The sequence below is a fragment of the Drosophila elegans genome, unplaced genomic scaffold (assembly GCF_018152505.1).
Source record: "Drosophila elegans isolate 14027-0461.03 unplaced genomic scaffold, ASM1815250v1 contig_814, whole genome shotgun sequence".
NCBI lineage: Eukaryota > Metazoa > Arthropoda > Insecta > Diptera > Drosophilidae > Drosophila > Drosophila elegans.
This window is the reverse complement of record NW_024546167.1, coordinates 20443842-20461832: the sequence shown is the minus strand read 5'-3', so window position 1 is coordinate 20461832 and position 17991 is coordinate 20443842. Positions and strand designations below refer to the sequence as shown.

At 37.3% G+C, this 17991-nt stretch overlaps 1 protein-coding gene across 2 annotated transcripts in view; it reads right to left on the bottom strand.

The window, feature by feature from the left end:
* The window catches only part of LOC108134712 (hemicentin-1), an 89595-nt gene that overhangs the window by 43413 nt on the left and 28191 nt on the right, over window positions 1-17991 (bottom strand). For both annotated transcript variants that reach the window (XM_017255107.2, XM_017255110.2), the window contains exon 3: window positions 3559-3757. In XM_017255107.2, coding sequence (XP_017110596.1) covers window positions 3559-3757 — 199 coding nt within the window. The remainder of the gene's footprint in view (window positions 1-3558; window positions 3758-17991) is intronic.

Sequence of the window (17991 nt, the reverse complement as noted above, 5' to 3'; positions counted from 1 at the left end):
AATTTAATTAATCTTAAATTAAAGGCATTCCTTTGACTAATTTTTAGTCTATATACCTACATTTTTTCCCTTGCAGCAGACAGCAAATTGACTGAACTCCCCACAGACTGAGCCGTTCATCTTCTTTTTGCGCCCAAAAACCGCGTGTCCTTGTCTAGTTTAGTTTTTTTTTATTACTACGAGTATTTTTCTATTTGCAGCTGCTGCTGCTGCTCCTGCCCTTCCTCCCCTTTCCATCTCTCATTTATCTATATTTTTTGGGGCCGAGTCTCTGGCGACTTGCTCATTTGCAGCTGGGATAGAGAGAATTCTCAGGACACGTGCTCGGTGAAAATAAAAAAAGTGCAAATTATAAAAACTGCTGGCAAAGCGCAGTCATCGTCATCGCCGCTCTGGGGAATCCCCTTGATATAACAACCTCCTATCGACAAATGAAAAGCGCTTTAAGCGACCAGCGAAAATAGGGAAACGAACGTCCTTGAGCATAACAAAAAAAAAAAAAAAAAGGACTCCAGGGGGATAAGCTAAAGGCCCCCGGCTGCCTTGTTCTTGTTGCAATTTTCAAGTTTATTCCCAGCAAGTCCTGGTTTTATTCATATTCCCGTATTGCAATTTGTGATTTCTTGTTGCTACCGCAGTGTTGTCCTCAGTTTATAATTTTTTTTTGTACTTTTGTCGCTCCCTCTGGGCAGAAGCAAAAAGTTTTTATTTTTTTATTATTATTATTATGCGAGGACAGCGGATGTCCTTAAACGGCCGCCAATTATTCGGTTGAAAAGAAAAAAATAAAGAATGCTCACAAAATTATAGAAAAGTTCTTTGGGTTAGTGAATGAAAACTCTCAACAATAGTTTACATTGAAAACTTATGATTTACAAACGTTTCTTTTAATATTGTTATTTTTTTTAATGAAGAAGTGAAAGAGAAGTGAAGTTAAAGACCCTTGATCTACAAATGTCCAAAAATCTAATTAAGAGTTTCCTTTTAAAAATAATCATTTATTTTCATTTACTTAACTTATACGTCTTTATTTGTAAATCTCTCACTGATTGCGGTATCCAATTTGTAAATTGATACATTAAATCGAAAACATATTGCAGGAATCCAGTTTATTTCCAGCAATTTATTCAGATTTCAGATAACCTCACAGATTTTTCTTTAGATTTCCCTGCCCAAGTATACAGTGGCAATTTTGTGCTCGCCAAAATCCCTCTACAAGTGAAATTTCGCATTCGAAAGAACGTTTTCCCTTTGTCTCCTGGCGCAATTGCGTTGACTCCTAAATGCCGCATTCATTGTTTCTCAATCTCTGTGAGAAGAGCATTCCCCTGATGTCTCGTTAAATTAAATGTTCAGCGAAATATTAGCCCAGAGCTTTTTTCTTTTTCCCTTCGACCTGTCGCGACATTTTGGCCCAGAGAAGAAAATTCTGTAATTTCTTTTTTTTCCGTATTTTTTCTTTTTGTGTGTTGTGTGTGTGTTGTTTGGCATTGCCAGCAAATTTGCAATAATTTCACTTTTGCACAGATAGGAATTTTTCAGGGGGGTTTTTGGGTTTGGTTACTATCTTAGCCTTCATTATGTGGCCAGTTTTGGTCTCCTTGAGCCGTGTACTCGTGTCCTGATATTTGTCCTTGTTGCCTGCTTGTTTTTGGGGCTCCTTGTTAGCTTTCGGCACAAATTGCAGTAAAAAAATATTTTACAATTTGCTTGGGCCCGGAGCGCGTTTTCTTCGGCCCCTCAACGCCTCTTTATGCTGCTTTTCTATTTGTTGATTTTCTTTTATTATGCTCACAGTAATGCTCTCGAAGTTTAAGAAAAAAAGGTGTGTTAGTTTGTGTAATATAAAAAATATAAATTGTAAGCAAAACAATTTATAATTCTGCTTGTTTTTAAGAAATGTTTATAAATATTGTCCTCTTACAATTTATGATTTGATTGTCGATAATATTTAATTACCTCATGCATTTTTTCTAAAGATTTATTTTTTATTATTATAATTATTGTATTATTTTTTTAAATAAAATCTATTCTAATAATGGTTTCTTTTGTTTGTTGAAATATAAGGTTTTTTTTAACTGTGTGTTAAGTTAGCTTTTCCGTTTTCCGCAGTGCATCCATAAAATGTATATGGCGTAATACAAAATCTGGCTTGTGGCCATTTTATTTGGCAAGCTGTGACCGGAATGAAACGGAACGGGATGGAACGGAAACGCAACGACACGGAATAGAATGGAACGGTCGGAGGGTTGCATTTTCCGCGCAAGAAGAACAAGAGAAGATGGAGGTCCGTGCGCCACAGTTGGCACTTAAAATTTATGCGTTGCCACATAAAGAAACCAAACCGAACATTAAAAAGCAGGCGGCCAACAGGAAACGGAAGTCGCAGGCACCAGGCAAATAAAAATACAATTGAAATCTGGGGGATGGGTGGAAAGGAGGCAATGAAAATGAAACATAAACACAAACAGAAGCACCAATAGGCGGAAGGCCATGTGTGTGAGTATGCATGTCGCAACATGCAACACGCGGCGTTGACATTAAGGATTAGGTTAGGACATGGATACCAGCGATGGAAGACCCTACGGATGTCGTGACTCACGGCTGGCAATTAATCGTACAAATATATTTAAAACATTTTAAAACTAGTATTGCCTATGCAGTAAAAGTGATTATTGATAAACATAACATAGTTCTAATTACAACTAAAGCCAAAACTTAAATTCCAGATAAAAACAAGCTATAAGGTGTTTGCTAAATGATTTAAATAATATCTTATGTAAGTAATGTTTTACATAAAGAACATAATAATACCGAAATAATACCTGATGTTTTAAAATCGCTTTAGTTTTTTAATAAAAAAAAATGCATTTCATTTGAAAACTTTATAAATTTATAAATATTCATAAACCCTTTTTGGCATCCACTTTAAGCCGCTTGGAAAATCCAGGGCTGTGGCTGTGGCCAAGTTCGGACTTAACTGTTTCAGTCAGCCGGCATTTGTTTAAATTGCCAAGAACTTGATTTTAATTAAGTTGCCAGCCCAGTCAGTCACATGCATAAATCGCATTATCCAGGTCGGACACGGGCAGAAAAGGGAGTGTGAAACATTTAATTAACTTAACAAATGGCTGCCAACTGCTGCTGCCAGGATAAACTGTACTTCTCGGTCGGCGAAAGGATAACCGTTAATGCCCCAGAAGGACAGAGGCTTCTGTTTTTCGCCTCCCCATTTCACTTTACGACCCCTCGCACACACTCACACACACATCCATAAAGGACATCAGCTTTATGGACAGCATTTAACATCCCTCAAAGCCAGCCATTCCCGCAATTATCATCCTCGTTGCTAGGTCGCGATTTAATGTCCATTTAGCCCTAGGCATGCAAAAACATCGATTGGCAGCAACGATGGTACCGATACCATCGAAAAGTATTCAAAATCAAGAAATAAAATCTAATCTATATCTAATGTTTATGTAATATATTATTATTACATTATAGATAATTTTATATTAAACTTATCGATAATTCACAATACTATTATCGATTACTCACCTATAGCCGGAACTCAACTGCACATCGCCGATAGCCACATTATCGAATTGGGCAGGATTCGCTGTCCAGCGGGTCCAGAAAAACGAAAAGTCATTCGCCTCATATTTGTCGTTAAACCGGCACTTCAGAGTTAAGTCGGCATTCTCACGTGTATCAATAGATTCGTCGGCCAATATCGTGGAGCTCAGCGCTACAAGAACTGGAAAAAGTGTAAATAAAATTTGATTATAAATTATGTTTTATAATGATTCATAGCTTTAATTGATATTGCTAAATCGATTACATTTTGTCGATTACAAAAGTCCTTTAAAATTCGAATTACGAAATTATGATTAAAACGATTTTGCTATATGTTTCAGAATAAAGAAAACATCTCACCCTGACCCAAAAAATAATTGGTTTCCCACTGCCATAAATAATTTACATTTTTGACCATCACACGAAACAACTTTATCTTATTTTCATAGGGTCTAAACCAAAAAGAATCATAACTTTTCACTCCAATCCCACACCAGCCCAACAAAAAAAAACCGACGACATAAGAACCTTTTCAGTGTTCATGAAATTTTTATCAGCTGTTGCTCATTCTTCGTCCAAACAAAAGAGAAAAATCGGTTTAAAATTAAAGAACCCATAAGAAAAACAAAGGACAACAATTTTTGTTTAATTCTTAATAATGCATTATACCTCAACAACTCAACTTAAAACTTGTCGGGCCACAAAAAAAAGAGGAGAAGAAAATAAAAAGGGATTGCTTGGTAAAAAAAATGAAAACAATTTCGAGAAACTTTTTCATATGCTTAGACGACAAAGTTTGAGATACATTGCCTACCTTTAAGCGCACCTCGAACACATGCGTATCCCAAGGATTCATTCTGCCTTTTTTTCTTTGGCTTTTTGTCTGTGGACCCTTGGCGCATTACTCTTACTTTGGTGCGTAAATTTCAAGTGGAATTTATAGCCGCTTTATATTTGGCATCAAATATGCATGAGGCAGCGTTTAAGTCGCAAAAAAGAGTGTTCAAGGGGCAATAAATTTTTGTATTTTGAAGCTGCAGTTCCAGACTGTTTTTAGTCTGTGCTAAATTTAAGATTGTTTCGCTCTGTCTGCCCCAGAATTCGCATTTGCATTTGCATTAGGGCCAATAAAGTCGTTAAAATGCTCAAGTTACGCACAGGCCATGAAAATCGCATTAAAATTAATTTGGCACTCGTCTGAAGGCCCTTAAATATCCGCATCTAATCCGGCGGATAATGGCATCACACGTCAAGGTGGCAACTCTGGCGGCCAAAAAAGCCTTCACTTCTCATTTTACGCAACCGAGTTTTCTATCTTTTTTGGCCCAGGAATTTATGTCAAAAGTTTCATTTCTTGTTATTTTTATTCCAAGTCCTGGGCGCTGTGCCCATTTCATTCATTTATTCTGTCCGCCTCTGTCTGCCTGCCATTAAAGTTACTTTTGTGGAGCTTTTGGCCTGGTTGTCAACGCATTTCTTTGCTCATTTCACTTGACTGCTTAACGGGAGGAAAACATGGGGAAGCCAGGGGAAAATCAAGGGGAAAATCAGGGGTAAGAGAAAGGGAGAGAGTTAGCGCTGTCCATTTTCGCAGGATGCGTTTCTAATTAAAAACTTTGGATAGAGAGAGAGCGACAGTGTAAGGGACGAAGAAGTTCAGCCTTCTGCACTTAGGCAAATTGCCAGATGTTGTCCTGTTCCACTGAATTATCCATCCGAATACTTTAAGTTAACATTTAAATAGGTTTGAAATGTGCATTTCCATGGGGAACACAAAAACTATTATTTGAACCAATCATAAGCAGATTGAGTGCAACATTTACCACAAGCCAGCTTGAATATTAACTTTGTTATTGTCAAAAAACTCATTGAAAAAGTAAGGTTTTGCTATTTGTCGTTTCAGCTAAACTGTGTATCATCTGATTGGCAAATACTTGTTGTCAATATATAAATATACTTAATTAAAAACGAAGCGTCGCCATATAGATCCTATCAATTGCTTATTAATCGAGATATTTAAAAAAAGAAATGTCCACGGTTCTTTATACTTTCGATTTCGCCTTTTTTATTGTCGGACATTAAGAATTCACGAAATGTTAAGTGCAATTAATGGGGTGAACGCAAAAGTGGTAAAAAGGCGAAACGGCCAACAGACAGCAGCAACTTGCAACTAATTAAATTATCGTTAAAGAAGGCACACGGAGGAAAGGCTGAAAGAAAAATTTCTTATAATTGTTGGAAATTAAAAATAATATGCAAAAGGAGCGGCGAGTGCAAAGGCAGCACAGTGAAAGGTTAAAAAATTCAATTTCCGCTTAGGGCATGGTCAAGAGTTTACAGTTCTATCCCAACTAAGAACTAATGGAGCCAAAAGGACTTATGCAACAGAAAGCACCCAAGATTTTATTTATGTATTAATGAAAATGTGCACATAAACTCAAAGATTGTTCGAATAACTTTGCTCTAAGAACCAAAGAGCCAAGTTTTTAAATGTTTAACAGCAAAAGAAAGTATTATCAGTGTGCATCTTTATACCATTAATAAATAAGAAATAAAACACTGGTTTGTTAAAGGAAAAGGTGAAGTAATTTAAATAGGCTTTTCGAGACTAAAAGTTTAATTTGCTCCTTAAATATTGTAAAATTCTCACACACAAGCTTCTTATATGTTGAAAAACAATTGGTCTAGAAAATTTTACACCACAACAGCTTTTCGCATCATTTAGTTAAATCGTATTTTCATAATTTTCTTCTAAACTGAAACACGTATAAACATTTTCTAAGAAATTTTAAAAGCAATGCAAAGGAAATAATTCGATTCCACTTGAACGGCAAAAGCTGGAAAATTTTCTAGAACCTTTGGTCAACGGCCTTTGCATTGGGCATTGTTGTCTCTTCGGGCCGAGAATTCTCAGGCCAACACCTTTCTGTACAGTGAAGCTTCTGTTGCTGCTGCAGCTTCTACAATACGCAATTATGACGTGGGAATTATATTAAAATGGAAACAATGACGATGGCAAAGGGGCCGAAGCGGCGGGGGTGGACACACACCAAGCTGTGCGCTCTTTTGTGGCTGCCTTTGAGGAAACTCGAGAACCAAGAGAACGTAGTGCCGACAATCTACACAGATAAAAAAAGCAGCTGGATATTAATTTGATTCATATTGTATTGCAAAAATAACTTATATTTTATAAACACAAAATAAGATTCTACGACATAAATTGAAAACTATCTGGTTCGAATTAATTCAAAAACTATTGAAAGAATTGTTTACTGTGCAGAAGACCAAGACTACGGCAGTGAATTTTGCCCTTGTTAATTGCATGTTCTGCATATCACTTATAAATGCACCCACACACACACACACACACAATCACAGCCAGTCAACTTCGCACTTACACAGACACCTTACATGTCAGAAGAAGAAAGAGACGGCAAAATGGCAAACGAGAGAGATGGCTATATGTATGGAAGCTACGCAGAGTTTGGGAAAAGTTTGCCATAATTGGATTTTCAGAGTTAATTACCAGCATTGAATTTGGCCATAAAATGTAAGAAATACCTACGCTCCTCTCCCTGTCTCATTCCATTGCTCCTCTAACCATCTCGCTCACACACTTGATTACAATGTAAGTTGGCATAGATTTTTGATTTTAATTGGAAACAAAAGTTGGTGAAACATTTTGCTTCGAGTTAGGGTATGCTATAGTTGGAAATTGGATACCCAGATTTGTTTACTGTATGATTTAATTTTGTTGTGAGTATAATTCAAATTTCAACTGGAGTTTAAGCTGTATAAAAAAAAACATAATTTTAGTAACATGATAGAAACTAATTAAAATATCTATTTTTTTAGGTAATGAAGTGTACAATTGTTGGTTTTAAAGTCAACAAGCTTCTTAAATTGCAATCAATATCAATATATTCCATAATTTTTTGGACCCTTTCTTTATATTCCTCATGGACTGAGTATCTTTAAGGTAGGTAATACCCTGATTGCATCCACAGGGATAAATAGACACAGAGAGTGCTGTAAAGTTATGCATAATGTGGACACAGCACAGCGAGGAGATGCCAAAGGATGAAGAGCCAAGACCAGTACCAGGTCCAGGACCAGGACCAACAGAAGCTTAGGAATTATGTCTTATTATTTTGCCTGCAGCCTGTGGACGAGGCCAAGAACAATGGCAAATCACACAGTCAGGACGAAAAGCAGGACTCTCGGTTGTTGTGCTGGCACTGCACCAAAGTCGCAATCTCAACGCCTTTTATTTCCTCTGACCCACTCCCTGAATTGTCTTTAATGTCTTTATGCTTTAGCCAAATGTTGGCTGGTCTAGTGAATTCCTTACACAGAAAAAATTATCTTTAAAATGTGTCCTTAATTAGTAGATTGTGATATTAAAATATCTATATTTCTAGATTGTATTTAAGACTAAATTAAATAAAACAAATAACAAAAGAAAAATTGAAAATTTTTGACTGCATAAAAACTTGAATATTTCTTTCTCTGCAATTGAATCCTTGTTCTTTTCATTGGTCCCTGCCAACTTCTGAATCCTTTTGGCCAAAAGTAGAGTCGATAAAAACTGCAAATGCTCCTGCGCTTCTGGCCCATAAAATGCAACATAATTTTCTTATGACTCACACAGATAGACAAAAAGCAGAAAAAATAGCTGCAAGCAAAAAATCAAACCAAACGATTGCAACAAAAAAGTGAGAGGGGGGCTAAAGGTGTTAAGGGGGTAGAGGACTGTGAATCCGCCACTGCTACAATGAATGTTATCTGTTTTAAACGGCACTCCCGCTTATCCTGGCTACCAAAAAGGAAAAACCAAAGCCCAAAATAAAAGCAAAAGCCAAAAGTCTGAGACAGCAAAAGTCAACGAAACGGAAGAAGATTGCATTTTAAAGGCGGCGCAAAACGGGTTGTGTTGGGGGGCTTTGGTGGGTTAAGGTGCGGCAAACTGGTTTTTTCTGTGTCTGCATGGGGAATACAGAGAAATATTGATGGCCAAGTTGCAGGCTTCTTGGGCCAAGAATAATAACAAAAAGAAGAAGCCAAAAGTTTAATAAATTCAGAAATGTTTAAAAGGAATGGCTGGAGACAACGTGACAACATTAAAGTGGCACACTTAAATCACATAAAAAGTAGCAAGTCTTTCTGAGATATAGCGAGATAATAAGCAAGATGTGGTCGATAGAAAAACCACCTCCAATATATCATTTAAGAATTACATTTATTCCCTCAAGATAGGTAAAGTTGTACCACAAAAAATGCACAAGAATAAATTAAGTCAGCATGGGGTGAAGCAAAGAGAAAATCGCATGCTGCAGCTGTTCCAACGCAAATATCGAAAGGTGGCAAAAGGGGAAAAGGGGGCAGCAGGGGTTAAGACATCGGCAGATGGGGACACCATATATCTACCTACCGTTATTTCATTTCAACTTTTGCATGACAATGCGGAAAAGTGGGAGAACAAACTATAAGAAGCTGCAAACGAGAAACTCTCTATGGAGAAAAAAAAAGGGGCACAAGATTCGCAACCAAAGTCGAGGAGATATACAAGTTGTATTTCACAGAGAGAATAATATATGTATATATATATATATATGTGTGTATACTTTTTTTTCTTTTGCAGCGGCTGCGGCGGCATTTATGCGTTTTTGTGCAGCGGGCCCAAATTGCTTTGGCCAAAGTGGAAAAACCAGTTCGAGTTGCAACTTTGGCTGCAAGATACCCACACATGAGAGCCAAAAAAACCCCTTAACCCCCACTCTTAACCCTCTGGTGCGAATGTGAGTGTGCGGTTAACATGGCTTAAGAAACTTTTGTGCCCCCAAAAAAGAAATATAAGCAACAACAGATAAGTTGCAACTTTCGAAAGTTCCACAAGAACTGAAATGTTTTCGTAGCTCTTTATTCCTTGTTGCCTTTTTTCTTGTTTACAAGTGACCTGCTCCTCCTCCACTTTTTCCTTCTTTTTTTTCGCATACATTTCTGCAAGAAGTCGAATGAAAATGCAATTTTTAAAAGCAAAACAAACACTTGTTGATTTGCACCCAAAGTGTAAGGGGAAAAAGGGGGTGTTGAATGCCGAACTGGTGTTGAAATATTAATAAATAAGCCAGGCAACTTTGGCAATTTTCGTGAGCTAGCTCTAGGGTTGCCACCCCCACTTGACAAGCCGCACGCAGAGAAAACCCCGGGTCAAAGGCAGCCGAAATTTTTCTTGCTGCCACAAAAAGTTGCACATGCATGGAAAACACCCTTCATCTTCACTGCTGCCGACCAAATCAAAAGCGGGCCAAGTGCGCCAAACTTTTGCACTCGAAAAAGCCCAGAAAAGAAGCCGAAGAAATGGGGAAAAAAGCAAAAGGAGTACAGGGAAAAGTACACCAAGAATTTTCCTTTTTTTGCTGTTGACTTTTGGGTCAGAGTTTCACCCATTTTCCCATGCTCCTCTCCGCTCTGCGTATCACTTTATCAACACTGGCGAAAATTCAATTTCACTTGCCCATATGCAGGCGGCAGTGGATCCCCCGGGGGCGTGGTACTTATCATATTCGCGCAAACTTTTGGCATTGCAAAGTTCAACACTTTAGCAGGTAGAGTTCATTAAAAATGCATTCGAAAATGAAGGGAAAAACAGGCAGTGAAAAAAGAGATGGTGGCAAACGGTACAGATAAAGAAAATGTAATACTTTTTCTTTATGTTTTAAATTTTGTTGTATTTAAATAGCCAAAATTGTATATTAAACGCTTAGCCAAATATAAAAATTTTTAGTTATTAGTTCTAATTAATGCAGTTTAGGCTTCTTTTAAAGAATTGCGTAATCTTCATGAATGTGCTCAAATATCAACGACCCCCTATTTTTCTTTCACTGGACTTCATAAATTGCCTCCAGCTTTGGTGACCACTTTATCACTTGGCACTCCCCAGATAGACCCACACACACAAAGTGTAAAAAAGAACAGCAGCTGGGCGAAGAAATAGAACAAGTCGAAGAAGTAGTTTCGGTTGAACTGGAAAATACCCCAAGGCAATCTGCAAGATACTTTTGTATCTTTTGTGCTTGCCAGTGCACTGGGATTGCGGTTGTCCGCTGGTAATGACCAGAGCACGTTTTGTTTTCCGGGGCGGCGAAGGGTATAGAACGGGTAGAAATATCTCTGGCAATATTTGAACATTTACGCTTCATCGATTGCACTCCACACACAAATACAGCCGAAAGTATCTGCTAGATAGATACGAATACGAATACCAATATACGATAGCGAGTACGAGAGTGCACAAGGTAGCAAAGTTTGCTGGCCAAACAAATAAACCACCAGAGCGGCCAACAGAAACTTTTGTTTACCCAAGTGCAGGCGGTAACAACCCGCAGTGTTGGTGGGTGCATCATAGAGCTTCTATCTCCGGGCAGTCGAGAAAAAAACGATAAAAAGTCAGCTAAGGAATGGCAGGAAATCCCATTGCTTGACCACCAACTTCAAGTTGTTGACAATCGAGTGGGGATTGGTGAGTGTGGAGTGGGGAGTGGGGAATATTCTTAAAGGGTGGCAAGATTTTCTCATTACCGCCGGGAATCCAGCATTTGATTGCCACTCACACACGTGGACACTTTCCTCCTTAGCTAATTAAAATAATTCACCTGTTTTTCCCTTAATTTTTATTGATTTCTTGAAGCACAGTTTATGTCGCTGTACTCAAGAAAGCAATTTGAGATTTCATTTACCTTCTTTTGATTAATTTAAAATAATTCATATTAAAAAAATACAGAAACGTATACCAAATTTATAATTTAAAATCCACACGAGCATGTGGTAACCGAAAAAAGAACATCAAAAGCGGAAATGGAAGCCCTTATTATTATTGGCCTAATCATAAACAAATAAATTACATTCAAAAATGTATTTATATTTATCTTTCCTTAAGTTATATGCCACACGCTCTTTGGTTCAATTAAAAATCAGCCTTGCATGTCATAAATATTTCTAAATGTTTTGCTTCTGCTTAAACACGTAAAAATCAACAAGAGATGAGCGAAGGCAAAACCTGTCGTATCTCCTCACATGCAAAATATTTTCCCTTTTTCCCACAAAGGAAGCATCATTCTAAGCACACAGGAAACAGGAAAGGCAGGAAAGGAAAACGAAAAGGAAAAAAATGTGAAGGAAAAATCACTGGCAATTTGCATAAGATACAATTGAGTGAGTGTCGTTTCTTTATATTTTCCTTCTCCATTTTTTGTCCTTTCCTGCCGCTTCCTTTTTTCCTGCCGCTGCTGCTTGCCTTTTGCAATATCTTGAAGCTCGTGTAATGAATTATCATATTTCATGTGGAAACAAGTGAGGAGCAACAAGAAGAAGAACAACAACAACAATATTTGTATTCAAATTTGTGCCGCCAAAGTGAAGTTGAGACACAAAAGGGGAGCCAGACTCCAAAAGAAATGCCGCAAAGTATGCCAAAAAAATATATCCACACAGGCAAGAGCAGAAAACCAAGCTCAACCGAAAACAATATTTCATGGAGAACTGCTACGGGAAAATTGATAGTGGGTTTGACCAAAGATTTAAATAACAAAATAAAATAATATTATAAGCTACCAACTTTAAAATAATTAATTTAAATATATATTAACAACAATAAGAAAACAATAACAACAATAAGAAAAAACCTTCCACAATACTTTTTTATCTTTTCATTTATAAAAAAATTATTTTAGATATTAAAAATATTGTTCTAAAAACTATTTGATGTACCATTTCGTCTAGATTGAGTCGCAGTTTGAATCTTCAACATTCCGTGTTGATTTGGGTCGGGACAAGGACTTGGCAGCTTTGGCTTTAGAAAAAAATGTGGGGGAATTTGTGCACCCATAACAGCTGTTTTATCCTGCCTTCTTCTTGAATTTTCTCCTCCGTTTTCATCCTGGAGGATCCTGGGAAATGACACTGGAAATATGTCTGTAAAGCTCGGCTCATCCCTTGCATTGTACCTGGCTTTCGCCTTATAAAGTAAACCATGTCCTGTGTCCATTCCATGGCATTTCATTCATTTGTCCTGCGGCTCTCGACTGAAGCTTAGTGCTAAGTTCTTCGCGTTGTTTCTCTATCTGCATCTGTATCTCAATTTTTGCTGCCCCAACTTTCCCTTTTTTTTGCCTGGTGCAAATTAAATTTTCAACCATGCTGGCTGACACGCCCAAACACACACTCCGCCGCAGCCCCTTTTGAACTCCCTATTTTGTTTTTGACCCGCATTTATTTTTATATACATTTTTTTTATTTTTTTCGCCCTGTAGTTTGGTTACTGACCACTCGACAAGCTTTTCCACGCTTGTTACTCATGCAACTTGGTTTTTGGCCACGGCCGCCATTCACCTCGTGTTTTTGATTCCGAATGCTGTTGCTGCTGGCTGACAAAAGAATTGTGGAGCAGCCCAGCTGCGCCTGGAAAAGCCGGAAAAATCGGTGCGAGGGCGGAGCCAACAGCTGGCGAAAACCACAGCAGTTCATTTGGCCAAGCGCCTTTCGGATTGCCAAATTGCATAACCGAAAAACTCTATTTTAGGAGAAGGAATTTTAGGGCAGGAAATTGTTGTAAAATTTCTAAAATCGTATTAAAAAATTCCATTTAAAAATGTTGTTAAAATTCATTTTGGAATTCCACTTTCATTTGCGTTTTTATAACTTAACAATCTAAGTCCAATCGAAAAACTTGATGGTTTAAATATTAATTTCCCAAATTAATTCAATTTGCAGAGACAAAAATTTCAATTAAAGTGAAAGTTATAAAGGCAGACTAATCCTTTATTCCCAAGCCATAATAAGCAAGAAACATTGGCCAAGAATGTGAAACAAAAAAATGAAGAGAAAAGGAAAACTTCTGGCAAGACTACTGAGTCAGATTTCTTGGCTCAAAGACCATTTTTCCCTGAGATTTTCTCCACTTTTCCCAACTCTGCATGCTCGCTTTGGCAATCTTGGCAAGTTGATTATTTTTTAAAGCATATTTCAAAAAATCTCCTCAGTTTTCTTTCTGTTCTGCTTTTTTTGGCATTTCCCTTCCAGTTGCTTTGCGTTTTGCGAGTCTCGGCGTTAAGTTGGCGCTAAATTAAAAACTTTTGCATTACATATATTGCACGAGAGGATCAGAGTCGTAGTCCCAGAAATGCAGCTGGGAAAAGCTCGCGGGAAACGAAAAGGAAATCGGGGGAAAAACCGGCTCCAGTTCCCTTCTCTAGTGCATTTTTCACTCAACAAAAAGTTTGGCTCGCGCTGTTTTTGCCGCTTGTTTTGCTCAACTTTTGCTGTGCTGCTGCTGTTGCTACTGCTGCTTGTAAAACCAATTCCGAGGAAAATGAAAGTAATTTTTCCCATTTAGCATTAAAATATACATATAATAAAAGTCAGAGGGAGTAGAGAATGCAGAACAAAAAATGCAAGATAAAAGTGAAAAGGGAGCAGCAGAAGAAAACTTCAACAGTTGCGCTGACAGCAACAAAATGTTTGCCATTTAAAATTGCAATGCAATAATACTAAAAATCATCATAAAAATGCAGCAACAAACTATGCTAAAAATGGGTGAAATGATGGAAAAGCGAACAACAAAGCATGGCAACATGGCGTATACGCAATGTGCAACGCTTTTTTCACCGGAAAAACTTCTCCCTGAGAGCATCAAGTAATTAGTTGGTGAAACATAACCAAGGGTTCGAAGGTAACAAGCTGTATCGTAAAGGCATAAATTCAAACTGCTTCAAGTTTACAACTATAAGTAATAAAACTGCTTTTGAAATATGTGGTTACATAGAAAAGTTGGCAAAATTAGTTTTCCAAGTATATGTGGTTTTAAATTATATGCATTTTACATAAGCAGCGTGTTATTGAAAAAGTTACAAGGGCAGGCATTGAAATTATCAAGTTCTTATTTCTAATATTGTTTGAAAGAATGTTCATAATATAGCCTTCTGCGTAGTTTTTTATTAAATCAAATATTTTTTTATTATCAACAAATTAAAAAATATAAAATAAACTATTTTAGAACACATTTTATTACTTGGGATACGTCTCAAATTCATTCCGCCATTTTTCACACCTCTTCCTAAATAAGACAACATTTCTTTTACTGCCGAACATTTGTCAAGTCGCTTTTATCATTGAAAACCACTCGGAAAAACATTCACTAGCCGAGCCTAAAACCCATATATTGGCTCGAAATGGTTCAATAAAGCAACTTTATGGCGTGACATCTTTTCACGCAAATGCTGGCAGGGCTATCTCCATTTTCCCAGCCATTAAGAGCCGCTTACCTTTCGGATTTCCTCGGCTGACCACTCTTGGGCGGCCCGGCTATTAATATTATCTCTATGGCACGCCAAAGCAAAAGTACCACAATAAATTAAAAACAAAATACCCAGCCGAGAAATTAGAACTCCTCGAAAACGAGACCCAAAAACCGAGCCATGAAAAACAAAAATTCAATCCCTCTATCCGGGGCTGAAATCCCCAATTTCTGTGGAAGTCCCGCTGTTGCGACACTCAATAAACCAGCGATAGACATGCCAGTAGAGGGAGATAGCTATGGGTTCAATAGAAAGAGATAGCCATGGTTTAAAGTGAGCGAGATAGGGATAGAAAAGTGGAGCAAATGCATAACAACATTTTCAGTTGTTGGTGTCGCTCTTTTTTGGCAGCTTTTGCAGCAGCTCTTTCCACCGACACAAAAAAAAACAAACACAAAAAAAAAACTACCGGCGACAATAAATTTTCCAACTGTTTTTCCCGTCATGTTCTTCTTGTTGTTGTGCGTCAACTGACCCACATTATTTTTGGGTTCTCCGTATTTGTTCTTTTTTTTCGTTTTTTTTAGCAGTATTTGTATGTCCATGCACTGGGCAGGGATTTGACAAGGGTTAAAGCACAATGACAACAACCGCAGCAGCAACAACAAGTATAATAAAAAAGATCACGACAAAAATTGTAACAAAAATCAACCAACATTGCATTCTCCTGTTTTCGAAACTTAGTTTTATTCCAACTTGGCTCGGGGTCAAGCTCAATTTGTTGGCCAGATAATTTCTTGGATTTGGTGGGGGAATAAAGTTTTTATCATTCAGTAGGTGAGAGCTTATCGATGATTGTGTTGGGACTCTTGAGAAAGTTTTCTATTGACTATACTAGCTTTTATTTCGAATGATTTTGTGAAGCAGAAGATAAAATATGATTAAAAACAAATATTTTAGCCTTAATTTTTAAAATTTAAACATTATTTTCCAATAAATTCACCAAAACTTTTGTCCAAAATCTCTGTCGCCTTTCTTAGATTTAAGACCCTTTTACACTTCTATTAATTGCTGGTCCCCGAATTGAATATGGTTTTCATTTGGCCAAGACCAAATCGGTTTTTAAGCCCCATTTACATTGCCCTTGCATATATGAGCTTTTGGCTTTGTGTTTTTCGCACTCACAATCACAATCCAAATGGGGAGCTTAAAGTCACTGGATTTTTTGCATTTTAATAGCCATTTGCGGCTCTTAAAAGCCCAAAAGCAAATGGGGAAATGGCAATTGTCGGGTCGGATTTTGTTCTTTTTTTTGCTCTCCATTCCTGTTGCACTTACTCATGCTCCTGCTGCTGTTTTTCTTTTCTTTTTTTTATTTCTTGACCCCTTTTGCACCTGTTTAAATAGCCAAGTTAGTTGTGCAGCTAATTAAGTCAAGTTTATGCAAGGAGGGGATCCCCTTTTGACCACCAGTGTTCGCACGTTCTCACCTGGTCAAAGTCCCCTTCATCTAGCCCACATTTTTCTAGTCCTTTTTCATCTGGTTGCGGCGTCTAATGGTTTTGTTTCCCCTTTTTTTTCCTGGGTGGCAAAACCTCTTCTGGTTTTTAATGCTGCTGATTTTCTCCTATTTATACCCCCTTTAATGGACAAAAGTCTAATGAGACTGACAATGATGGATTCTCTCTAGTTAATCGATACGAAATAAGGCGAAAAAGTAACCCTTAACCCCCTGTAAAACTACTTCCCCCTGTCATTATAATGTTAAACTATTTAACGCTTACGCTTTAATCTCAAAGTAAAAAATAAAACACTTTTCCACATCTAGTAGTTGTTTTAAATCAACTTTTGTTTTATGTGAAAATAAAGTAAAACTTTTTAAATTGCTTTATCGCATTAAAACAAAAACCCGCATAGTTCCACTTTAGGTTCATACCTTTATTTAACTATTTATTTTGCCATTTCCAAGACTATTCTGAATCTTTAAGTTAATTTAGGAAATTCACACAGGCTTCGAGCTTCGAACTTTGTTAAAAGCGATTTAAATAAAATATTTATAGAGTCGAGTTGACAGAATGAAGAAGCTTAATCAGCTGATTCGACAAAGAATTATGTGTGAATCTGGATCTCAAAGCTTGGGAAACTTTTGGGCATAAATAAATTGAAATAAAATGGAGACGACACGACACACGCAGACATTTAAATTTGCATATTGCTTTGCTCAACTTTAATTGAAATTCATTTACATTTAAGCCGGCAATTATGTGGATTTTCCCAAGCAAAACAATTTGTAAATGATGCATAAGATAAAAACCCAAAAGCAAAGACAAAAAATCTTGGAAAATTTGCATAAATTAAAACAAAGTGCTGCTGCTGCTGCTGCTGCAGATGAATGACAACTTTATCTTTCCTTCTGAAGCAGGAATTATGAAACTTTAATCTTTTCTGATTTCCTTGTCCAGCAGAAAGTGCTGAAGGTCCTGCTGCACAAATTAGTCAAAAATGTTTTATGCACATTGAGCAAATTGTTTTGTGGTTGTGTAAGACAGCAAAACATATCGCATTTGTGAGTGTAGTGTAGATGTAATCCCATAATCGAAGCAATTTATAAACGTGTGCGCGTTTGTGTTTAAATAAATTGCGTAAGAAACGGACAGACTCTCCATCTAAATATCCGTTGTAATGCAATCAAAAACTTTGCCAAGCGCATTATAAACAACCAGACAAGTGAAGAAAAGTGATGGAAAAGTGATGGAAAAGTGGTGGAAACAGGGGAAAGAGGAGGAAGGGGCAAAGCGACTGACCATGGAAATCTGCTCATTGTGCATGAAGTTTACACGATATTCGCTTTACATCCCATTCACCTGCGCTTGCCACACATGTAACTCCCCTTTTCTCTGCAAATTTTCTTCATGACCAGCTGAGCAGCTGGAAAACCGAAAGTGAACTCTCGGACTTAAGCTCACATAATTTGCTCAACAAATTACAATTACGATCTTGTTTTCAATGGCCAAATATTTAGCCACTTTCACAAATTATTTGCGCTGCTAATAAGGGACTTAACATAATAACTTGGAATCTCCATTGAAATGCACTATGGGCTCTTTGCCCAAATGCTTTG